Raw genomic sequence first — 26,585 nt, forward strand, 5'->3', positions numbered from 1 at the left:
TCAATCACATGATTTAAAACACCACAATATGAAATAATACCCTCCACTAATGACACAAAATCATTTCTGTGGACTTATAACACAAGAAATCGGGTTTTGACACTTGTGGTGGGCAGAGAACAAATAGCCCATTATGTAGCTGTGCTCTTAAGTACAAACAGACAAAAATAAAATAATATATTCATTAGAAAAAATAAAGTCCTGCGTCTAATTTAAATAAAAAATATTGGTCCATGTGGTCACAGTTTGGTCATATGATCAGTATACTTTGAACAATGTTCGAATTTTATTTGTCAAATTACAGAGGGCCTTTGGAAGAAGAAATTTCACGACAAAAGTGATAAGGTAACTTGTTGCTGTAGTGGTGTGTAAAGTAAATTTGCCAATTAGGTGGAGATATACCAGCAAAAAAATGAGTAGCGAGGGGCGATTTAAGAAACTTATAAATTCTCCCAATAATTGTGTGTATGATAATTTATTGGGGATAACTGCCATTCATCCAGGGCTCCGTCTGATTAATAATAGTAGTACCACTGGAGGTCGTGTTGTTATTCGCCATGACTTTGAAGAATACAGGGAGTCTGGAAAGGTAACCTTGGTGAGCGGTGGCGGTTCGGGACATGAACCTTTCAACTGTGGCAAGTGTGAAGAGTTGTTGTTTTCAATATTAGTGATGAATATATTTTTTCTTAGAAAAAAAAGAAGCATAACTTTTATAAGGAGTTTCTTTAATGTTCCCTAAGCACGCATAACTATCACAGGGATGTAAGTAGATTAAATGTAAATAGCTTCATGTTACTTTGGAAATAAAAGTAAGTGAAGTATATTTTCAATAATATTAAGTAACTTAAACTGCTCTCTATGTCTACCTAGAAGCATTAGCTTTGTTTCATATTGTCTGATTACATATTCTGTAGTATTAATTCCTTGTTGCAAGTATTTGAGCCATATATCAGATTTTAGAATACTTATCGGCAGTTGAAGAAACCACTCGTGAACAATGTGGAATGAACAAAAGTAGCTTTACAAGTAAGATTAGATTGTAAGTTAATTTCCCTACCTAATATTTACACTGGGTATCTGCTTTTCTACTATACTTTATAAACTGTTTTACAGTTTTGTGTGAAAATGTGATACATTCTTTATTAAACTAAAGTATTCAAAAAATAAACCATAATCTCGTTTTTACTAAGAAATACAATATGCATGGAAAGTTTCTTAATGTTCTTTTATAAAATGGTTATTTTTATGCTTTAGCTATGATTTAAATGATGTTAAGTTGTGTAAAGTTGCTTCAACATTTATGCAAGCATTTATCTTTAAACTGGAAGTTTTTTTTTGCTAGATCTTGGTTTTTTTTTGTATGTATGTTTTAAAATTCTTTGTAGATATATTTTCAATGTAGTTTTTTGATTTAGGGTTTGTGGGACCTGGTATGCTCACAGCAGTTGTACCTGGAGAAGTTTTCACTTCACCCTCTTCTGAAGCTATACTGATGGCACTTAGTGCTGTAGGTTCAAGAAGTAAATGTAATATATTTTACCATTTTTTATATATATAATATTTTATAGTTTCTGTTGCGATATGATGAAAAATTACTAAACTTTAAAATTAAGAATCATAGGTCTTGGTTCAATGTAAATGTTTATTACTATTAAAAAAATTCATGAGAACACAAGCAAAATAATATTACAATGTTTACAACTGTAAAAATCTTGCACATGTTCCTTTATTTTTCCTTTGTGTAGTGTTATTGATAAGGGGTAGAATTTCTCTTAACTGCTATAACTCCAACAAGTACTGAAGATCATTCATCTTGGTTTAATTAAAAAAAAAAAAAAAAAAAAGGTAACATTATCCTTGTATAAACTTTTCTATTGGAAAGCTTGAGTTAGTTTATAAATAAGGTTATAATTAAGTCCTATAATGTTTTACAGGAAAAGCAGATGCTTTGCTCCTTTCTTCTAGAACAACATCTTAAGAGTATGTAGCTTAGGTTGCAGTATATAAAGTATAGGAGAACTGGGACAGCTTTGTCTATACACTGAATACCAGTATTATTATATTGCAACTCCTGGATGTGTGGGAAGTTGGTTGACTTGTGAAAGAGTGCTTTGTTAGGATAGTCCTTCTGAAGAAAAGTCATTGTCGTTACTGATGCAGGGTTCCTCCTTTGTGACTGGTATTAAGTTACTGCTATATACCACAACAGAAACTGCCTCCCTACATGGTAAGCTTTGCCATGTAGGGTGATTAATCATTCTGAGAACAAAGTGTTACACTGCCTGTTCTGAAGCACAGCCATTCCAAGCAGTTTGTTGCCTGAATTGCTTCAGAAAATGGTCTAAATCTTTCTTTGTTGTACTATGGTTAAAGCCAAGCCCTTTTTGTTCTGGCCTCTAGCCATCAGCTGGGTGAAATAACATTTTAGGCACTTTTAGGGAACCCGTCATTCTGGTGAAGAGTACCCAGAAGCTGGGTAGTAGAATAAGGAGGTGTACTCGGCAATTCATCTATTTGCTTTGCACAATCCCCTTGGGCTTCTTTGGGATCTGTGATTGTTTCAGCAGTTTGGGAAGGCTCACTACTCCACCTTAACATATTTACTCCACTGTTCAGTGTCTGCTGTCTTATCTTCTGGAGAGATAGCTCCTGTTGGTGGATATTGTCCATCAAGCATTTACATTCTCTCTTATGTTCCAACCAGAGCTTGGGTTGGGGTACAGTAGGTAATGTAGCTGGCATAAATTTGTATGGTATATTCAAACCACCCTACTTAATCTCAGACTTGACAGTTGCCTGAGTAAATTAGTTGTGAGAATAAATGAAATAAGGGATTAGACACAGAATGAAATAATAAATGAACAATGTATATATAGTAACACAATTAACATGAACCCAGTGTACGTACTTGCATTAATGGAATGATAGTGTTGGTTTTAATGCATTTTTTCTTTTAAGGTGATTGCCTTGCTGGATCATGTTTTAGAATGATAAAATTCAAAGTTTCTTACTTTGAAGGAAACTGTATGTATCCAGAATAACAAGCATTACTGACATAACTGGTCATTCTCATTCAAATGTAGGAGATTCAATAACTTCAAGATATCATTTGAACTACCACTGATGAACACTTGCTCTTAGCTTTTATGCATAATATGCAACATTACAGCCATGAAAACAACAACATAAGAATTAGTCACGTAAATACTAACTTGCCATCCTCTGGTAGGATAGCAGTAAGTCTATGGACTTAGAAGGTTAAAACCTGCTGTTCAATTCCATGCAGCAGATAGCTGTGTGACTTCACCAAACAAATGAGCATTTGTTTCTGAAAAGTAAGTTAGTTGATGTAAGTTTACCTCGGACCCTATAAAACAACTTGTGTTTTTTTGTGGGTCGTTCTCTTAAAAGTTAAATTATCAGTATTTGGAGCAAAACTGTATTTGCACTTCATCAAGCAGATGTCTTTTTAATTTCAGCCGGAACACTAATTATTGCAGCTAATTACACTGGAGATCGACTTAACTTTGGATCAGCCGTGGAGAAAGCTAAGTTGGAAGGTTTGAATGTAGAGATGATTGTTGTTGGTGAAGATTGTGCTTTACAGAGCAGTGATAAAAGTGCTGGTAGACGTGGACTGTGTGGCACCGTTCTCATGTTTAAGGTGATGCTCAGTAGAACAACTGAGATATATTGTTATGGATATTATAGTTATTTTATATTAAGTGTACAGTGATAGTAACTAGTTTTGTGCCATAATGTGGAACTCAAATTGTAGATATTTTACTAAATAGCTTGTATATGGGTGTTACATTATAGATTGCAGGTGCTCTAGCAGAAGCAGGAAAGTCTTTGAAAGAGATCTATGAAATAGTGAAGCATGCCTCTGAAAATTCAGGCAAGGAATAATTATTTCTACCTTAGTATCTGTTTTCTAATTATTTTTGCTTGAAGCAAAAATTAAACTATGTACATCTAAGAAAAAAAAAAAGTGATTTGAATCATTCATACTTGACTGTGGAGTTTTTCTTTAGAATCTTACAAATTAATGTATTATGAGTATTGAATCAAATTAGTGTGTGTAGAAATAGCTTTTTACACCTGTCTTTTATTCACCATTTCCTCAGAAAAATCTTCTTTCAGTGTTTTAACTCATTGGTTAAACTTTGCCAGTGGCAGTATAGTAAACTCTGCTTTAAAGATAATTCAGTAAGATAGGTCTGGTTTACAGGAGGCTCAACAGATTTATCCTGAAGTAGTGCTGAACCTCTAAATAACTGAGTTTAGGAATGAAAGAGACTGGACACAAAGTAATGCTCAAGACAATTTTATTAAATCTCAAATAAATGTGCACACTTATTATTAAATATGAGATGGTAGCTTCTACTGGATGTTAACTGGTAGAGGGAACTGTGTAGAGAAGGAAAGATTTGAATGCAGAACAAAGAAGTTATTATCTATGTAAGTTACAGTATTCTTCTGATGACAAATTTCAATATTTTTATAGTGAAGCTATTTTAGTGCATTTTTGTTATTTTGCTTTGGATAAGACCTATAGGTTGCATTGCTTCAGGTACAGCTAAGCCCAAAGTTATGACATTAAGGCTTAATATTAGATAATTGGTAAATTTTAAGTAATTACTACTTCTAGTATTGACGAAGTACAAATTAAAAAAAAATGTATGTCTTACAAAATCATTGTTTTTATTGCCATTTGATATCTGCTGAGAATTTTATATTTCTGTGTTATTTAACTTAGGGTTTAGTATGTGCTATTAGAAACTTGTGTATCATGTTCATGGCACTGATGTTAGCGAGTTTTATAAAACAAGATAAATTGTATTAATAAAGAAATAAGCTAAATAAATTGTCATCTTTCCATTTAAAGACAAACCAGTTTTCTGATAGGATAAGGTAGTTATAAAATAGTACAACTTATTTATTAGGCTTTACAGTGTTGTTAATAGGCTACTTGATTTAGTGTCAATTATTTGTTTCTAGGCTACAGTGGTTAAGAGTAGTGTACCTGTTAAGCACTCACAGTTTGATAGGTGCAAAGAATGGGTTTTATTTGGGAAATTAGGGCTGACATGCATATTTAGAGAAGTTAGCAATGGAGCTGAACAATTTGTTTGAAGAGTTTGTATGTTAAAGGAGAAATTGGAGGTGCATAGCACAGACTACACTGAATCAAGAGAGCTGTAATGTTTTTTCTCAGTTTCCAAAATATGGACTAAATTTGTACATGGTATCTTGAAAGAACAATCACTTGTTAGTTACTAGGTTTCCAAATATACTTTCTTTCTTACTGATGTATTAATTGAATATTCTCACTCACTTAAAGTATCTAAAATTTACTCTTGCTATATAAATAAATTTATTGCAGTCTTATGTATCTACCTGTTTATTAAGAATATGTTTTTCAGAAATGTTTAACATAAGCTAAATATTATTTTACGTTTGGCATTATTTTTGTGTATTGTTATTACAAAGGAACTATTGGAATCAGCCTTACACCCTGCAGCATCCCAGGAAGTGATTCATCTTTTAGTCTGGGATCTGATGAGATGGAATTGGGCCTTGGTAAGGTGTTTATATTCAGTTCATTTCTGTCAGTTTGAATGCTTGGAATGGATAAGCCATGTGTTGTCAGTTATTAGAAGATCCTTTCTTTTTCAATATCTCTGCTACTTGAAAATTTAATATCCCTTTAAATATGTTGTAGAAAATGGCTATTAAACTTTATGAAATTAGATTTCATTATGGTAAAAACCTAAACTTAAGGAAAGATTAAAACATCTTGATACCTTTTTTTTATAGGATTATGTTTAGAAAATCCATAGAATAAAAATCTTTTTTACAAGTTTTGGTTAAAAGTAAAATATTAGTTTTACATATGGGTAACATGTTTGTGGAGAATTTGAAAGCTTTTGTATGAGTAACTTCAGAAAAGATTAAACTTTTTGAACACAAGAAATTAGGTTTCTAATGAAATATTTTTACTAAAGATTTGTTTGTGGAAATATTGACTGTTTCATTATTAGTCTGAGTGCAAGGTTATTTTATTTTATGATTAAAAACTATTCTTTCTTCACAGAATTTAAGATATTATTTATGTAATCTCTAAAACTTCCTAAATATATTTCAAGTATTTATATATGTAAAAACGGCTTGTTTTGGTTGGGAAAATATTTTACGTAGAGGAGCTAACAACGTTTCTACCTTCTTCTGATGGTGACTGATAAAAGGAACACCTTTATTCCTATGTTAAAAATAATATAATAAATAATAATAAAGTAAATAATATAAAATTATATATTCAAACATATAAGTATGCCTTTTTCATTCTGACACTGTTACAAAACTCCTTTCAAACATGTGATCAGCTTCTGGTCAGTTACCTCTTTCTTTCTTTGTGACCTGACAATGACCAAAGAAGGTTAACATTGTTTGTTCCTCTACGTAAAATATTTTTTCAACCCAAACAAGCTGTTTTTACATATATATAATTTTCTACAAGTGTGTTTTCTTGACATCACTGATTATTATTTCAAGTATTTATTTTCACTGATACTTTATTTTCTAAACCTTGTGCAGGGTCTGCCACTTAACTAACCTCATAACCATCATAAAAGAAAAAAAAAAAGGGGAAATATATAAAATTGCTTTCTTTTGTGTTAGAATGATTACATATTATAACTTAAATATGAATGTTTAGTCTAAGTAACTTAACTCTCATAATGCTACATATTATATTTTGTTATAATGACCTTCTTGTAATATACAACTGATCTTTAGTCTTGGATTATTATTTTGTTAGTGAAATTTCAATTACTATGCATATAGATTAGCACTATTTAGAATAAAAAGCTGTCAATTGTTTATTCATGGTTATTCACACACACACACATTCTAGCTTGTTAGTATTTGTAATTTGAGTTCATAATTTATATGAAACTATAGACTTAGTATTTTGACATCACAAACATCTAATTTTAAACAGTGCTGGGTTTAACACACCATGTGACTCACTAAAATCTGTATGTAGGTGTGTTCTTTTAATATCTACTTTTGAATATATAAATTAACTCTTACATAATATTAAAGTTTGAATTATAATCTACAATTTGAATCTAATTGACATAAATCATATAAAATTTTGAATGCAAGTTGACAGACACAATGATATAACCTTTGACCGATGGTCCATTGCAAAAGAATTAAATGGTAATGATTACTATACTTGAAAATTTGAGTTTTGTGCACTGTGTCAACTAATTCTGGTGCTAAGTAGTTTTATTTATCTAACATAAGGATATACAGGTAAGCAAAAGTGCAGGAAAATTAGAGGGGTTGAAAAAATGTTTAAATATTTAAAATACTTCAATAGGTTTTTTTGTTGCTTTATTAGCAAAATGGCTGTTTAGTATTGTTGATAGCATGCATCTGTTATGTATGATTTTAATTAGGCAGTTTAAAAGTATTGGAAAGATTTATACATGCATGTTTGAGTTATATGTAAAGGAGCATGCTTCTTCTGTGTTACTATTTTAAACAGGAGTCCATGGAGAAGCAGGTGTAATGAGACTAAAGGTAATTAGACTTCTATGTTTGAAAAGACTGTCCCAAAACAATAGAAATATATTACACAATATTCTTGTCAGAATATTACACCTGTGTATAATTTCACTTTTATATACAAGCTACTTTAAGAGTTTAAAACATGTTATTTAAATGTTTTAAAACAATAGCAGTTGTTTTAGTTATTTAATTCAACAATCCAAACTTGTGCTCCACAAAACTGTTTTAAAAGTATTGGGTCATAAAATTAAAAATCAGTATCTCCAAACTGTCTTATTAGATGGCTAGACAGTTCACTACCAGTCTTTTTGTTATTAGGGTATTTTGCTGCCTGAAAATTTTGTGATAACTTCCCTTGCATATCTTATTTAAGATCATAAAATAATGTTTCATCAGTATTAATTCATTGGACAACCATTTCAATCAGTAAAATATTACTAAATATTAGTTTATTAAAGAAACATTCCTTCAAAGTTACAAAAGGCTCTTATGCTGTAAAACATTTTAAAATGATGAAAGATTTGAACTTTTAAAAATGATTGGACTGTGAGCAATTCTCTGAAAAAAAAAATTGGTTTATTTATTGAGTCATAAGCTTTGAACAGGTGTAAAGCTGTAATGAGTCATTTATATAGCATAGGTGGAAAATGACCTGGTAGCAAAATACTCTCCTAACAAGAATACTGGAAGTTAGATAATTGATAGCAAAATGTTCAGTAGCAATCTGTCCAAGAGCCTGTACATTCATATGGATTGAAGCTACCTCTTGCTATATACATATTTATTTTAACTCTAGCAATTTCCATGCTGCTATTAACAATAAAATAATAGGTGACTTTTAGATTTTATTCATATTTATTGTTCATGTGTATGCCTTTGTTATTATTTTTCTCTAAAATTTCTAGGCCTCAAACCCAGGTGTAAATGTTAATAAAATGTTAAGTAACAAATCCTGTTATAATTTGTGTATGGAGGTGTTAATGCCAGGCATAATTTGTCATAGGTTAACTTTCACTGGAAGCTGTTTAAAAGCAACAGAACATTTAGACTTCCAGTGGCAAAGCAGTATATCTGCAGACTTACAAGAAATCAGGTTTTGATACCTGTGGTGGGTAGAGAATAGATAGTTCATTTTGTAGCTTTGTGCTTAATTCAAAACAACTACAAAAACATAATGAAACATTACACTAAAATTGTTTTGACCCAGCATGGTCAGGTGGTTAAGGTGCTCATCTATCTTGTAATCTGAGGGTCGCAGGTTCGAATCCCCATCACACCAAACACGCTCGTCCTTTCAGCCATGCGAGCATCATAATGTAACTATTCGTTAATAAAAGAGTAGCCAAAGGCTGGTTATGGGTGGTGTTGACTAGCTGCCTTTTCTTTAGCCTTACACTGCTAAATTAGGAACAGTGTGCAGCTTTGCACAAAAATCAAACCAAACTGGAATGTTTATTCATGATGTAAGATGATATTACATCTGTATATTTGTTACATAATGTTTTTTCTTTTTTATTTGAGACAATTTTCAGTAAGAATACTATGATGATATAATGAATCTTTTTGACAAAGTAACTTGTTTCTATAAATTAACTCTGGCTATAATCTTTCATTTTTCTTGTTTTTGTTTTCAGTAAGTTATAATTAAACTAATTAGCAGAAGTTACAAATAGACAGCTATACACATTTCTTCTCCTGCTGCTATGTTTGATATAAACCATGTTGTTGATTTTGTGTAACTGCAAGTGTTTAATTTAAATGGGCAAATAAGTCTGTTAAGTTTATTATTATTGTTATTAGTGTTTTGCAACAGGTTCAGTTCAGGGGTCTAATTATAATTTTTATAATACATTAGGTAATGCCAGCACAGGACATTGTGAAAAAGATGGTGGATCACATGACTAATCCAGAATCGGCATCAAGACTAAATGTAAAAAAAGGTTTGAAATAGTTGTTAGTACCTACATTTATTTTATAAAAAAAAAATGTTGAAATTTGTATGTGTTTATTCTAAAGGTCATTTATAAAATGCAGGGAAAGAAATATAAAAGTAACAAAAGTAAAACAAACATTTTTTAGATTAAAAATGGCATTCCAGAGATTTTTCAAATAAAAACTCGTTAACCTTTCCATAAATGAATCATTCCACATACTACTACTTGATTTAAAAAAGGAAAAAGTTTCATAGGCTTTTTCATATGATAAAGCAAGGATCCTTTCCATAAATTGTAACAGTTAGAAGGATACATATGTTTGATTGTACATGTAATAAATTTGACATTAGCACGAATGAATCAACAAGTAAAGTGAATTGATTTGTATATGCCCCTATTGTTGAGAGAAAGTACTTGCTTATTTGTTTTAGGGTGTAAATTTTTTTTTAACATTGTAAAATGCAGGAAATGATTGTGTTTCAGTGTTGCATATTTTTATTGTATTTTTGAAAATATAATCATTTTGTGAATGTTTGTATATATTATAAACTAAACATGAATAATTCTAGATAGTTTTTCTTTACTAAAGTAAGCTCTGAATGACCTATTTGTTAATATCATCACTTCAAATTTATAGGTGGCTCTGCATCCATATTTCTTTATGCTAAATTCTGAAATAAACTTTATTTAATCCTGGATGTTTGTAAGTTTTGAACACTTGTTTATTGTTTGTTCCTAGTGGTCATGGTAATAAGATGTTTAGAATAACATATATAATAGTTTCACTGCTAATATATTTAAAGTCGAATCTTGGTCAGGTATAGATTATTTAAAACCATATTTTACATCTGTATCTAAGTGTCAGTGGACATTAAAAATCGTGAATTGCATTTTAATATCTAGATTATATGATGCTATCAGTATTATGTTTGCCAGATTAATAGTATGTGTAATGTACTGAATCAACATTTTTTAATTTAAGCATGATTAATGAAATTTAATCTAATACTAAATAATGTTAATGTAGATAAGGTAAAAGCATGTGGGTTGATTTATAATTTCTAATGTTTTGTATTTGTGTGTATTAGTGTTGTATTGTGTTTAGTATGTTTCTTGTAATAAACTTTTCCATTCCAAAAAATATAACTTTTAGGAAAAAAATAATTTAGTGTAATTAATTTTATTTTTAAATATTTATACTTGGCTGTATGTTGTACAACAATATACATCAAACTTTGTGTGAAATATTTTATTTTAGGTGACTCTGTTGCAGTTGTAATCAACAATCTAGGAGGGACTTCTCAGATGGAGATGAACATAGTTGCTAAAGAGACAATAAGTTATCTGGGTAAGCTTATGTATCCCACAATACGTTTATTTCATTTTCTAATGTGAAATTTAGTGTTAGTGCAATTTCTTGATGGTATTAATATCAATTTACAGATATGAATACATTCTTCATTTATTTATTCTTAACATTTTTGTTAAAAAAAATAGCTGCATATTTAATTCTGAAATTTACTGAGAATAGTAACAGTTCAGATTCTATATTGAATATTAGTTTTATCAATCTCGCAAAATAATTGGTATGTGATTTTTGCTAATAAAATTTAATTTTCAGTGGAAATATCTCGGAACAGTATAATCGGAAAAACATTCTTCTCCATTTACTAGATTATTTCCTTTACCCTAAGATAAGGATCAAGAAGTTCCATACTTGAATAGTTGCATATTTCATATGTGCACAAGACCTTATTGTTCAAACAAATATCTATATAAATCACGAGTAGCTTGGATATTACATCATTTAACTTGTTCCAAGCTGTCTATTATTCTTTATTTTTAATATTCATTAAAGTGTTAAATGTTATAAACATTGAAGACATTAGTATTTGACTCTGTGTAGAAGATTATAAATAACTAATGCTTGAGCAAAGGAACAAAAGTGAATTTGTGAGTTTCTGCAATATGTAGAAGGAAATACTCTATTGTGTATTTTGGATATTTGTTTGACTGTTATATTGTGTCTGTTAATCTAGTTGGAAACAAGCTAATAGTTTGTTATATGGGATTACTCGTACGAGTCATATGATTTTTTAATTGCATTTGCGTCAATTATCCTGTGTAGTTTGTTTTTACAAATATATTTTCATGTTATACTACTTATTTCAATCTTAAGTAGTTCCTAGTTTCTAGCTGCTCTTTTGTAAAACATTTTATCAAATTTTATAACCCCTGTAATCATTCACAAAAAATGTTTTAGTTTGTACTTTACATTTCAGTTTTGCAACATTTTAAATTTAATTTACTTGGCCAAGTGCTAAAGCATTACACTAATCAATTATTCTACTTAGTAGTGGTCATTAAAAAACTAGTGCTTCTGGGTAATGCAAGAATCCTTGTCATCTCATCACCCGGTATTCCCACATGGTCACCCTCCCAAGTACTAATTGGGCCCAATGTTGCTTAGTGCATTGTAAGTCTGCAAAGATACCCCTGTGCCAGTGAAAGGTATATTTAAAGAATAAAAGTAGGTAATAGTTATTGTCAAATTAAATTAGTCTATGGTGTTTGGTTAAGGAGACTGAAGATAGAATTTAAATATAAATTGAAAAAAAAGGAAAACTTGTACCAAAAACAAGTAATCAATTGTAAAAAGTTTCTGCTGGTGTTCATCAAGTTTAGAGCTAGGTCTGGTGATTTGAAATTTTAATGGAACCAAGGTTTGATACCACCAAGAATTCTTTAAAAGTTTTAGATACCTGCCAATCTTTCTTACCTATCTTCATCATATTTAATTGTTAGTATTTTTCAAAGACATTTGAGCACATTTAGAACCTAAATTTTCTCATGTTATTCATTTACAGCTGATCAAATATGTGGTTCTTTAGATGTTTCTCACATTCTTTTCCAACATTAGAGAGCAAACATTTTGGTGAACTTGCCAATTTTAGAATGATAGATAATGTTAAGAATTTCTTAAGGTGCTGACTACTAATTTTTGTAAGTCTGGTTATTACATAAGAGTACTGTTGAATGTTTATGTTGCTTTGTGTTAACAGCTTAATCTTTGCATGTGGTATTTATTTTATTGTTATTCAATGATCTATTCAACAGCATTACAGTTTTACTTGATATAATTTTAATTTAACCACACTTTTTGTGTTTACAGAATTGATGGGGTTGCTGGTTGAACGTGTTTATGTTGGAACCTTGATGTCATCCCTAGAGATGGCAGGAGTGTCTATAACAATTCTGAAGTTAACTCCACTTCTTGTTAATTGTTTAGGTAAGTAATAAATCATTTTGATAGTTATTGTCATATTGGTATATACTGTTTTCAGAAGATAGTTTTTTTTTTTTTTTACACTGCTGCTATTATTGGTTCACTTTTTTCAGTCACTCTTATTTCTTGAAAGTTACTACTATACTAAAATAATTTTTTGTGAATGGTTTTTAGTGGTCTCTAGTTCTAAGAAGCTCATTTGTGGCCTGTATATTTAAACAGTTAATGATCTTGTTTGGATGCACTTTTATAGTACATGCTATGGAAAATTAATAAGTCCAAGTAACGTTCCTGTAAATTTAGTTCTTAGGTTGTCATCTATGAATTATCATAGGAAGATGTGAAGTTACTTGAATAAGATAACTATTGGCTGATCTTCACTAATGATCATTCATGCCTGTCTAGTTTTGTCATTTGTTTAAATGCAAGAATGCATTCATCGAGCTCATATTCTGCATCTGTCTTGTGTTTTATGTAAGTTTATTAAACTGACCAGTACAAAATGTATCAAATAAATGTGTGACAAAATGAGTAAATTGTTAATACAATTTAAACTCTTAAGGTTAGATGTAATTTGTTACAGGAAAACCAACAAAGGAAGCTGTCACATGTGACTTAAAACCTCTAAATTTAAAATATTACATTAATTGTTTAGGTTATATAGGTGTAGTTTTAAAATAATGAGTTAGTCTTGCACATGTTTGAATACTTTTCTGAAAGTTACCGTATCCTTGTGACAAAATTACCTTGAACTTTGTGTAATATAGTTTCAAAACTTGACCAATAGTCTGCATCTAGGACATTTTCTGAAATATTGAAAATGACCTGTTATTGATCATTATTTGAAATGGTGATATATTGTACTGTATCTCAGATTGTTCTGAAATAAAATTGTTTGGTTGGAATCACTAAGGTCTATTCATTGTTCATTTGACTTGGATCATACATGCTAACAACTCGTATTGTTGCTCTCTGTAGACGGTAACTTGTACAAGTGGGTTACGAGTTATACAGCTTTTTTGTGTGTGTGTAACATTATACATATGTTTGTTTAAAATATGTGAGAAGTAGCCACTTTTTATAGACAAAATTAAGTACAGTAACTGTCACCCAGAACATTTACTCTGCAAAGTTGGGGTCAAACAAGGTGAAATATTACCCCAATATCAATAATTATTGGAAAAAATGTGACTATATGAAGGAATTTTTCATCCAGTTAGGATTTTAATACACTGTAAATTTTGAATAAATTGAATAGAACCTAAGTTTTATAATGGCAAATACAGTTACAACAGAAGGTGTTTGTACCACTGTGTCACGAGTGGATTTTTTGCTCATAACTTAAGTATCACGAGTAAGCTAGTAGAAGTATAATATCTTAAATATTATACTAACACACATCTACATAAATGTTTATGTAAATTAAACGACAAACAAACGGTTTATAAACAAATAACCAAAAGTAGGAGGAGCAGAAAGTGTTTGTACAGTTCAGAAAAAACTGATAATCCCGTAAAAAATCTGGTTTAGTTTGTCAAATAAACTACGTTATACCATTTCAGAACCAGACACTGGGTTCATAATTTAGAACTCAGCTAGCAAAAAATGTACAGTTAAACACGGAGGTGTCTCAATCATGCTATGGGGTTCCTTCAGTTCTTCTGGTGTAGACAGCCTTCACTGCGTCAACGGAATAATGAAAAGAGTACGTTGATATATTAGGCACTTGTATCAAGAATAATGCTTGGGACTTGCGGCTTGGGTGTCATCGGATCTTCCAGCACGACAAATGTCCCTAAGCACACATCGAAATATGTGCAATCCTGGTTGCAGAGGAACCATATAAGCATTCTGGAGTGGCCATTGCAATCACCCTATGTCACCCAATTGAAAACGTTTGGCATCAGTTGAAGACCAGGGTTCTTCAGTGTTATCCCAAACACTTGCAAGAGTTGGAGGCCTTCTGTGAAGAAGAATGGAAGAAAATACCAGTCTAGTACTGTCAAAAGATCATGGAGGGCTATGAGAAGAGATTGCACCAAGTAATTCACCTGAAAGGCTGCACAGCTGACCATTAAAGTAGATGCACAAACACTTTCTGCCTCTTCTATGTTTGGTTATTTGTTTATAAACAGTTATTTTTCCTTCAATTTACATAAAAATTTATGTAGATGTGTATTAGTATAATATTTATAATATACTATACTTTCATTATCTTAGTTATGAGGAAAAAGTTACTCCTGACGCAGGGTACGAACACTTTCTGTTATAACTGTAACACATTGTAAATATTCTTTTATTAAAATGAGTGGGTAGTATTTTTATTTTACTTTTTACTTAGTGTTTGTGTAGAGTATAATCCAAAAGTAGTTCTGTTGAAGTAAAACACTGTTTGAATAACTTTTTTTCTATATTCTCTAATATAAGTCTAAATATTTTTACAATATCTAGAATGCATAATCAAATTTTTTATTGTTTTAAAGATAGCTAATAAATTCAGCTCAAAAATATTACTATGTATAAAATAGTGGACAAAGCAAGGTATGTGCTAAGAATACAAACTTTGTACCTGTAATGTACAAGTAAACACAGAATACATATTAATTTCAATTATCATTTACACTATAATAGAACATTGTTTGTTGATTAACTCTTCATTAGGGGTTGGGTGGAATCCACCTAGCTTGTAATCATGAAAGTATCTATGAGAGTAATTATATTATGATTTTTGATAATGTATACATATTTTTACAAAATTTTGCAGGTTATCAGTAATAATTACAAGGCTTATGTACTCAACTAATCAGGTTTTTGAATTAAGTGTAAAGATTTTCTTGTAAAAATTTTTCTTTCAAAATGTGGGCAATCCAACATGCAGAGTAATTTTTATTTCAAGGTTCAAGATACTTTAATGCATTGGAAAATTTTTAAATTTCATGTATAAAATATTTATAACCACCAGATGATTTACAGATGTCTTTTTGCGAAAAAAAACTATTTTATTTGTTATTTTCACTATTGAAACACAATCTCTGTATGTGTTTGGTAAATTTGACCAATCTTATAATCACCATGAAAAATATTGGGAAATAAATATAAATTATGTTTTTTTACTATGTAGAATGATAATAAATTATAACTCAAATATAAATGTATAGTTTAAAATAGCTTAAATGTCACAACATTATAGATTTATATACTTATTTATTATATTGACCTTTCAGCCATTGCTAGCTAACATCACATAAGTTACAATGATTTGGAGCACATACAGCTTTTGACCTGTGACCTATGTGGAAATGGATAACAGCTGATATCATGTGGCATTCAAAGAATATTTTATGTTTGAGCTTGAAATTACCTGTGATCAATTATTTTGGAAAGTACAAATAAAATGTCATGGATAAAAAGAATTAGCAAATGATGAGATGATATTTGTATTTTGCTACTTTATTTAGGATTTTTTTCTGTAAAATTGTTTCTTGTAATAGTTTTGCTAGCTTTATTAAATGCAAACATTGGAGGTGTTTGTGAATTTCAATTACGTTTTTTCCAAACATCCTTCAGATGCACCTACTTCAGCATATGCTTGGCCAAACTGCTACTTACCAGCTGGAGCAAAGAAGCGATTTACTCCAGAGCCTATCAAATCATACTCAATTGCCTCAGAAGTTCCTAAATTAGAAACAAAATGCCCTAAGATTAGTCAGAGTAAGTCATTTCAAAATCTTTAATTATGGTCCAAAAATTAATTTTAGTAACTTTCCATACTATTTGAGAATGCATGAATAGATTCCAAGTGTAGTACACTTATTTAGGAAGTGAATGAAAAGCAATTTCTTGTGGTACATGGATATTGTGATAAGTTTCATTTGTAGTTTTAACTTTAGGGTCTTTAAAGAGATTTAAAATTTCAGTTTGTATTAGATTTTCTTAAGTAGTCAGTAGATTAAATATAAAAGAACAGAGGTAACATACATTTTGATTTTATTTAACTTTTATTGTTTAAAAGCATAGTATATCTAATTATGTTAGTTATGCTATCATTGTATATGTGATTTGTTGTAATATTCACTTTATTATTAACTTGTAAGTAAATTTTTTCTTCCTTTTCAAATTTCTGTCATACATCGAGGTGGATTTCTAACTGAATTCTATGTCTTAATCTCAGAATAAAGGAAAATGACAGAAGCCATAGGAAATGTTGTCCACATAACAGTTGTTGCTTATGGGAAATTCGTATTTATGAAATAAACTATGTATGAAACTCAGTTACTGAAGTAAAAATTGTCTGTAAGTTTAATTTTCAGAAAGTGTGGGCACGTTTTTGAGAAACGTGTATATGAAGTAAATAAGAAATATTTCAACCATAAGGATTAGAGAAATTTGGCATCTAGACTATTTGTTTTTACTCATGATAAAAATCTTGCATTGATCTAATAGGAAGAAGTGGATTAAATGACTTTTAAATTTTATAAACAAAAGTAGGAATTGATGTATATTATTATCCTAGCTATTTCAAGTAATATACAAAGGTTTAATGTTATACAAAGTTAAAAAGTTGAGAATACAAAAACTTTAACTTGAAACTTAAAACAATTTTACCCCTACTTTGGCAAATCACAGGATTATATTTGTCTCAGTCAAATTAGATATAAAATTTTTTAAAGTTTTTAATTGATTCAGTTTTTGTACTTTTTGACTGTTTTCAATACCTTTTTATAGTATTAAAACTTCCTTATATTACTATAGCTATCTAAGTTATGTATTTTTTTATTTTACTTGTCTTTATAAAATTAAATTTTTATTGTATTTTTTATTAGCTATATTTTTTGTGGTCCATCAATACTAATCATTAGGTGTGTATATATATCTCATTCAGCTTTATTACAAATCAGTATCTTTATTAACCTACCTTCAAATGTAATTATGGAACCAAATAGTGCATTGTTAATTTGATATATACAAGAGAGAGAGAGAGAGAGAGAAAACTGTTATCCTTTTTGATACAAGAAAATCATTGTATCAAAACTGAGCTAGTTTTGCTCAGTCACTACTACAAAGATAATCAGACAATTTAAAGGTGATTTTAAATGGACTTATTTATGGTTTCCATTTTGTTTCATTATGATTTCTACTATTAAGTACTACTATACTTAATAATTATAGCTCCTCTTAAGCAAGCTTCCAATATAAACTTGGGGCATAGCATGTCTTAAAATAAAAACCCAGACTGGCAAATAGGTGCCCAGAAATGAAATTTTATTGGCATGCTGATGCCTCATGATAACGAAGGAAAGTTTCTGGAAACAATTAAACAGATATAAGAATATGTTTTTACAAGATTTAGTAGTGTGTTACTTACTCTTCAGTCAACAATTTACAGGCCAAACATTAAAGAACTTTCATCAAGTAGGATCAAATAAATAAATAATACTTGTATGCATGTAGTATTATACCTGTAGAAATTAATAAAATATTAGCCTACATATATGTAAGTATGACACACTTGAATCGGTATAACACTTTTTATTCATTTTTGTATGCCAGTTACTACCTATTAGCCATCCTTGTCTTAAACCTTAATGTGTTATGTATATAATACATCTTTTTCAAATTACTGCACAGTAGTTGTAAAGTATTAGTGAATCAGCCAAAAATAATTTAATTTTTTGACACTGAAGTTTCCAGTAAGTTACTCGGGTAAGAATGCTAACAGTTTACAAAGCAAGTGTATACCAAGGTTAATAGCTTTGTTATATATTTCCAATGATACTCAATTATTCATTAGTGAGGTGGAACAGTGTCACAAGTGATTATGATTTTATACTTTAACACAACAGATATGTCAATTTGATTCGCATTGAAAAGGCACATGATCTCGAATGAAAAAATAATTTTATGTTACAATATTATGAACTGCTTAATTGAATTAAGTTAATTATGACACTGTTTTGTATTGTGTTTGGTTTATGGCATTCAAGGCACTGATCCACTGAATTTATGACATTGTGTACTATTTACTTCACATTTTAAATTTTCATAACTGAGTCTGTGCTGTATTTCAATAATTTGAATAAGATGGAAAAATAAAACTCAATTTATCTGTAACTTTGTGTGTTCATGTTCCACGAACATTGTTTTTCTTCACTCGCAGTATATTATTGTGTGATAACAATTGTATTTTGATTAACCCTATGCATATGGATGGAGGTCAAAGTGAGCACACTATGACCTTTTGTAAAGTGCCATTCAACGTATTGTGTATATGATGTCAGATTTATCAACTCTTTATTTCACCCTACATAGTTGTTTTAGTGATAACTCATGGTAAAGGAGAGTAAATACCAGTTACAATATATAGGAATACTGTAAAAACTGTAGATTTGTATTTCATTGTTTTTATTCTTCACACAAACATTACTTTGAACTTCAGCTTATTAAGAGTATGAGTCAAACTGATCTTATAAATTCAAAGGCATATCTCATGTACAGACATCTTTGTAACTCATCTAAATTTTTGTGTATGACAGACTTGTACATTTTACCAGAAGCTTGCCACATTTTATGTAGATGCACATAGTAAATCTGAAATTATAGTCAACATTTCTTCTTTAGTATGTAGATGGTCCAATTAAGTGAGCCTGTATGCTGTTTATTAACTATGTTAAGTTATAACTTAAGTTATAAATATCCATACAAGTCTAATGTTAATACATTTAAGACTTCTCTGACTTGTGTTCAATGAAGCTAAACATTACCTGTTGGTTAGCACTCTTACATTATGAATCTGAGAATTCCTGGATTGTTTTCTATTGCCAAAAAAACATACCATACATGTTCAAACCATGAGCATATTATAGGAATGATCTTCAAATCCTGCAGTTTGGTAGCATAAAAGTTGTCCAAGAGTTAGTAGGCCTGGCATGACCAGGTGGTTAGAGCATATGACTCATAATCTGAGAATTGTAGGTTTGAATCTCTGTCATGCCAAATATACTCATTCTCTCAGCTGTGGGAGTATTTATACTGTGACTGTCAATCCTACTATTCATTGGTAAAAGGGGTATCCCAAGAGTTTGCAGTGAGTGATATGACTAGCTGCCTTCTTTCTAGTCTTAAATTGTCAAATTAGGAATGGCCAGTGCAGGTAGCCCTTGTAGAGTTTTGCAGAAAATTCAAAAAAAAAAATACAAGTTACAGGTGCTGTTGACTAGCAGTTTTACCTCTCTAGGCTTCCAGTCCATAATTTAAGGATACCACATGCACATTAGGATAAATAGATATATTTTGTGAAATGTCTTTATTAATTAAATATAAAATATTTAACTGTATGATGTCTGGAGAAATTTGACATTTGAACAGTGTGTTTCTATACGTGATAAAAAATAAACGAAACATAACATTGGTTTGACAGAAATTATAATTACAGCCATATTTATACATTTTCTGTTCTTGTATGGATTATTAACTTGTGTTCTTTTCACTAATTTTTAATTTGCTCGTTAAATTTGTATGAATATTCTAAACATTTCATTAAAACATTAAGGCATTTTGCATAAAAATTGCAGTTGCACCAATTAAAGAATTTAAGTTTTTAAATGTTAAAAGTTCCAGACTGATTTTCCTGATGCTAACTGTTTTCTTAAATTTTGTAACAACTTTTTAAAGACTTGAAATATAAATTTTGATGTACTAAACAATTACTATGAAATCATCTGTTCTTGAAGATCAGCATCTTTTAAAAGAAAATACTAGTCTTGTACTAATTCAAAATTGAAAACAATCTACAACTGGTTCATTGTTTATTTTCAGTTGAAAACAATCTACAACTGGTTCATTGTTTATTTTCAGTTGAAAACAATCTACAACTGGTTCATTGTTTATTTTCAGTTGAAAACAATCTACAACTGGTTCATTGTTTATTTTCAATTTAAAATCAAATGTTTGTACCAGAGCAAAGAAACATTGCACTTATAAACATCAAATTATATCAACTAGAAATTATTGAAATCCATTTGTTAGATTAGATCAAGTTCAAGATTTTATTGGTAATGACTTTGTTTTTCAAATATGTGAATACAAGTACTTCATAACATGAATTTCTTGATTTTGTAGGTCTGCATATAGTTATATCTTTCTGAAAAATTATATCCTGAAACCACATTGCTTTCAACCAATCTTTTTTGTTGGAATGACTTAAATACTAAGATATAACACGTTAATTAAAAAAAATGTATAAAACTGGCTAAGTATATCAAAAGTCAAGCTGCATTTTTAAATATTTAGATTTTAATTACAGTTGTACTATATTTCTGTAGGTGATTTAAAATTTCTAATTCAGTAAAGTGCATTACCTGCTCTGTTGTACTTGTGTTGTATACATCATTTATTTTTACACACTCAATTGAAGTATGTTTTAAGGCTATATCTTTAGAACTTTTTAATTGAAGTTATAAGATCAATGTACATCTAGAAGTGATTGATAAGAATGTTTTATGTTTACCACAGAAGGGGAAGCAATAATCAGACACGCTGTTAGCTTCTCATGCTCAGCATTGGTGTCTTGTGAGAAGCAACTAAACTGTTTAGATAGAGAAGGTGGAGATGGTGACTGTGGGTCAACACTGTGTAAAGGGGCTCAAGGTTTGTGAATTTTCTTCATGTTTAAAGAACTAAAAGTTTTCTTGATTTGTTACTTGTACTAACTATGCTGACTGTTTAATGTATTTTTTGTTTACACAACTTGGGCTTGAATTACTATTAAGACATAAACCCGTAATTAAATTGTTCTGAGCATAAGTTATCGAAAGGAATAGCTTAAAATTATATACTTATAGATGTGTTCTATTCTATCCCTTTACACATGTAAGTTAGGTAAACTGTGGAGGGGCTTCCCAAAATGCTATCAATATGAAGTATAGATGGTAAATAATAATATAAATACCAAGGTAAATTTCAGAAAGGTGTGCTATTTTGAACTGTTTTCAATGCATTTTTCATTGGAAACTTGTACTCTGATTAATAATTCATTATTACAAATTAGAAATAATCTGTTTATGAAAATGTGCATATATGTAAAAGAGAAAGTTTTCCATATTTTATAAATATATCTAGGTAACAGTATTGGGGGGCTGCTGGGGGGGCTTGGCTCATTTGGAGGGGTGCTCAAGTCCCCCCCCCTCCTTGGTGCTGCCACTGGGATTCCCTCTGTTTCTTTTAAATATCAGTAAATTAATAATGTTATTTTATTGAGCTACCTACAACACTTTTTGTACTTGATTTAATATATATATATTTTTTTTTAATTTTCTCTTTTTAGCAATATTGGATCTTTTAGAAAAGGGTCTTGAATTATCCTATCCTTCTCAGTTGCTTCTAACTCTTGGTAGTGTTGTGGAAAGAAGCATGGGGGGAACATCTGGAGCTATTTATAGCTTGTTCTTTACTGGTGCTGCCAAAGCTTTCATTGATCAGTGCACAGCTAACACTTGGTGTTATGCAGTAGAACTTGGTATGCAAGCTATAATGAAGTATAGTGGAGCAGAACCTGGTGATCGTACAATGGTAAGTGTTGTATTGCTTTCATTGATCAGTGCACAGCTAACACTTGGTGTTATGCAGTAGAACTTGGTATGCAAGCTATAATGAAGTATAGTGGAGCAGAACCTGGTGATCGTACAATGGTAAGTGTTGTATTGCTTTCATTGATCAGTGCACAGCTAACACTTGGTGTTATGCAGTAGAACTTGGTATGCAAGCTATAATGAAGTATAGTGGAGCAGAACCTGGTGATCGTACAATGGTAAGTGTTGTATTGCTTTCATTGATCAGTGCACAGCTAACACTTGGTGTTATGCAGTAGAACTTGGTATGCAAGCTATAATGAAGTATAGTGGAGCAGAACCTGGTGATCGTACAATGGTAAGTGTTATATTGCTTTCATTGGTGCTAGAAATGACAAATAATAAAGTAAATCATAAAATATGATTGAAATAAGTTAGAATATTGTTATTAGTTTTTCACTGTGATTGAATGGCTTAAACATCTACTTGTAAATTATTGTCAAATTATTTGCTTTGATATTAACTGTGTTTTAATATAACTCAGTCATTTGGTTAATAGTTAGAGAATGTGACTTTTGAATAATTTAGAAATATTAAAATGAAAATACAGTAATACCTATTACTGTTAACTCTTTCTTAGGTGTTGAAACTAGCTTGGTTTATCAAAATTTGTTAGTAACTTTGCATTTATTTTATGGCTATGCTAGACTTTTTTTATTCTTTTCATTTAGTTTTCAAACATGTTTGCATGTGAACCATTTGTGATTATGACTGCATTAATTTTGAGCTGGTTACGAAATAGTCGGAAGTTTAAAGAATGATAAGGCTTCTGAGACAGATAATATTTTCCCTAAGGGTTTTGAAAGTGGTTAAAGATTGGATATGTGAACCACTTGATAATATCTTTTTCAGTCCTTGAATAACAGAGAGAGGTACCAAAGGATTGAAAGTTAGCTAATGTTGCTCTTCTTTTAAAAAGAGGTGATAAAAAATTGTCCCAGTAATTATAGACCCATTAGCCTTGCATCAGTTCTGGAAAAAGTTTTGGAAAGTGTAATTAAAGGATGCTTTCCAAAGTCATTTAACAAAGTTTAAAATTTTATTACATGGTCAATGTGGTTTCACTAAGAGGAAATCTTTCATTACAAATCTTTTGACATTTTTTTGAAAAGATTACTGCTTATGTAGATGAAGATAAGGGTGTAGATAGGATGTATCTGGACTTTCAGAAAGCATTTGACAAGGTACCACATGAAAGGTGTATAAAAACAATCAATGCTACAGATGTGTGAGATAAGTTAGTAAATTAGATACAGGAGCAGCTGGTTGGAAGAAAGCAGAGGGTTGTTACAAGTTAGGTACCTCAGGGCTCAGTCTTAGGACTTTTGCTTGTTTTGATTTACGTCAATGACATAGATGAAAGAATGATCAATAAGTTACTTGAGTAGTGTTGCTCGCTGTGAAAAGGATGCTGCTAATTTACAAAAGGCTTTAGATCATTTAGTGAGTTTGGCAAATAAATGAAATGCGGATTTAATTATAATAAATGCAAGGTAATGCATGTGGGTTATTGTAATTTGAATTACAAGTGTAATATGGATTAGAATAATCTTAAGTGTTATGAATGAAAAGGATTTGGTGTTCGTCAACCAATCTCTTATGCCATCCAAATGTTGTGGTGTTGCTAGTGGTAGGACAAATAAGATTTTAGGTTATATCTACAAAAATATGGAATACAAGTCTAAAGAGTTTATAAACTTTGTTGTTTTGGTCACTCACTGGTTAGGTTACATTTGGATACTGTGTTCATTCTTGGGCTTATTACCTTAGGAAAGACATTGAATTGTTGGAAAGGGATCAAAGAAGGGTTACTAGAATGGTTCCTGGGATGGAGTGGTTTTCATACAAGGAGAAGCTGAAATCTCTCAAATTGTTTTCTCTTGAAATAAGAATATTTAGGGGGGGGGGGTCTGATTGAGGTGTTTCAGGTTGTAAAGAGAACTGTGTTGATGCATTAATTTTTTCATATAACGGTGAGAATAATAGGACTAGAATAGTAGTTGTACTCAACTAAGACATTTTATTTCTCTAACAGAGCAGTTAACACTTAGAATGGGTTACTATCAGATGTTCTAAAGCCAGGCTGTTTAAGAAAATGCTTAATAAGTATATGAATAATAAGGGATGGCTTTAAGGTTGTTTGTTTTTTCTTAATTAATTTAGCTTGGTGTGTGGAATAGCAGAGATAAACAAATAAGTTGTATGTTATCCCAAAAAGTTTTATGTTACAATCAACCATTAATATTTCCTTTATACTCAAAATATGAACATTAAATTTTCAGTATATTTTCATGTGTTACCACAAGTTAACTATTGATATTTTTTCTATAGATGTAGCTTTTATTTTGTTGTATAACTGAAAAAGTATTTAGGATCTGTAAGCATTGTTACTTGAAGAGAAAAAATAAAACCCTGAAATTTAATTGATCTTATGTTAACTTTCTGAGTGGATTACTGCATGAATATTTAAACAAAACTGCCACCTGTCTGGTTTTTGAAATTGCTCCCCTGAGAAACCAATGGTCATTGTTAACAAGACAAATATATTCCTGATAAATAGAAAACTGTAGGTGCATTATAATAGTGGTAAGCAAATCACACTGTTTTGTTTTGCAAGAGTAGCCAAAGAGCTGTTGATGAGTGGTGTTGACTAGTTTCCTATCCTCCCAGTATTTATTTCAAAGTTTGGGATTAGATAACTGTTATGTACCTTTTTGTGAAAATTTCAATAAATACTTTGATATTACTAATAAATGAATTATTTTGGATTATTCATAATTACTTTATATTTTTTTAACCTTTGAAATGTTTAATACAAAAGATCATGTTACCACTAAACACAAATTAGTTTCTGGTTATGGTGCATCACTTTTCAACAGGTAAATTACATTTCATGGTGCTTCATTTTTCCATATTTGCTAGTTTTGAACAAATTTATTGCCAAATTTTTCTTGTATCAAATAAACTATATACCTGGTTCTTCCCTAAACTTTTAGATAAAATAAGTAATTAATCTCACAATTAATTTAAATCTGGTTTGTTTTTTGTTAATAATCTGACTGTCACATGTTAGTAGTAGTATTCAACCATGATAAAATTTAGTTCTCACTAAGAGAAACTGTTAAAAGTTTGTTTCCTTCTCAGCTTGATGCTTTAGCTGCTGCTCACAGGGCTTTGTTTAAAGAACTTCAGAAAAACAGCAATGACAGTGTAGAAGGAAGCCTCACTGCCTTGAAAGGAGCTGCTCAGGCAGCAGAAGAAGCAGCAGTTGCCACTGCAACAATGAAAGCTAAAGCTGGAAGGGCAAGTTATGTCAATGCTGAGAGAGTGACCACTCCAGATCCAGGAGCACATGCTGTGGGAATATGGATGAGGGCTGTGTATGAAGCTGTTAAACAACAAATCAAGTTGCATATCTAACTGTTAAATAGTACATTATTTTTAAGATTCAAATTTTATTATTATGTGTATCATAAATAAGATGAAATATTGCGATGTTTTATTTTGGCTACTAAAGCTTGCAAACATGTTTTTATATATTTTTATAAATTTTATTTTTTACTTTAATAAGATAACACATTGGTTGTAATTACATAGGTGTGAGTTAACTCTCTTGCATCTGATATTGCATTCCACCTATAAGGCAAATTTTATTATTAAATTCAAAAAATTTAAGGAAGTATGTTGTATTCAGTCTTCTACACAATAAAATGTATTTAATAAAGTTGTTTTTGTTTAATTTCATTCATAATAATTTACGAAAATTTTGGAGTTTGATTCTGCATAAACTTGAGAGAGCTCAGAACAGTCACAGGTGGCTATGAATTTCATTTATTTTTTTAGCATGATATGGTACTTAGTCTGTGGGCAGAGAAATCATAATAGTTTTGAATAAAATAGCATTGAATTGTTATTATAACTTTAATATGAGTGTAGTATTATCATTTTTTTTTATAAATCGCTATTCTTCAACTTTGATTATCATGAAGTGATGCTAATGTTTTTATCTCAGCTTTAAGAAATCAGACTAGTGATATAAATACTTCATTCTTTTCAACAGTATAAGTTAATGTGACTTCTAGTTCCTCAGAGATAGGAATAAGGTGATAAAAGTTAGATTGGTGTTATGTTGCTGAAAGAAAAGATGTGTGGGTG

General features: G+C 30.4%; 1 protein-coding gene across 7 annotated transcripts; it reads left to right on the forward strand.

Moving 5' to 3' along the window:
- The first annotated feature begins 313 nt into the window (after window positions 1–313).
- Window positions 314–25,718, forward strand: LOC143229634 (triokinase/FMN cyclase-like). 7 transcript variants are annotated; one of them, XM_076462230.1, is made up of 13 exons: window positions 314–638; window positions 1,419–1,523; window positions 3,483–3,667; window positions 3,823–3,901; window positions 5,497–5,586; window positions 7,562–7,596; window positions 9,440–9,524; window positions 10,777–10,866; window positions 12,691–12,807; window positions 16,372–16,515; window positions 21,316–21,450; window positions 22,127–22,728; window positions 25,575–25,718. In XM_076462230.1, exons 1-12 carry the CDS (start codon window positions 413–415, stop codon window positions 22,429–22,431), a joined length of 1,596 nt encoding a protein of 531 aa, XP_076318345.1. In that variant the 5' UTR covers window positions 314–412; the 3' UTR covers window positions 22,432–22,728; window positions 25,575–25,718. The 7 variants fall into 7 exon arrangements, with proteins under 7 accessions (XP_076318345.1, XP_076318344.1, XP_076318349.1 ...); XM_076462229.1 differs by having other exon boundaries at window positions 315–638; window positions 1,419–1,529; XM_076462234.1 differs by lacking the exon at window positions 314–638 and adding an exon at window positions 663–812 and having other exon boundaries at window positions 1,419–1,529.
- The last annotated feature ends 867 nt before the right edge of the window (window positions 25,719–26,585 follow it).

The sequence above is a fragment of the Tachypleus tridentatus genome, chromosome 10, assembly GCF_004210375.1.
Source record: "Tachypleus tridentatus isolate NWPU-2018 chromosome 10, ASM421037v1, whole genome shotgun sequence".
Lineage (NCBI taxonomy): Eukaryota > Metazoa > Arthropoda > Merostomata > Xiphosura > Limulidae > Tachypleus > Tachypleus tridentatus.

What these genes read in the sequence shown, in the direction of transcription:
- LOC143229634 (XM_076462229.1), top strand. Translation starts at nt 413, where the DNA reads ATGAGTAGCGAGGGGCGATTTAAGAAACTTATAAATTCTCCCAATAAT. An exon ending in TGTAGGTTCAAGAAGTAAAT is followed by an intron (nt 1,530 to 3,482) that starts GTAATATATTTT and finishes TTTTAATTTCAG; the next exon opens with CCGGAACACTAATTATTGCA. An exon ending in CAGGTGTAATGAGACTAAAG is followed by an intron (nt 7,597 to 9,439) that starts GTAATTAGACTT and finishes ATAATACATTAG; the next exon opens with GTAATGCCAGCACAGGACAT.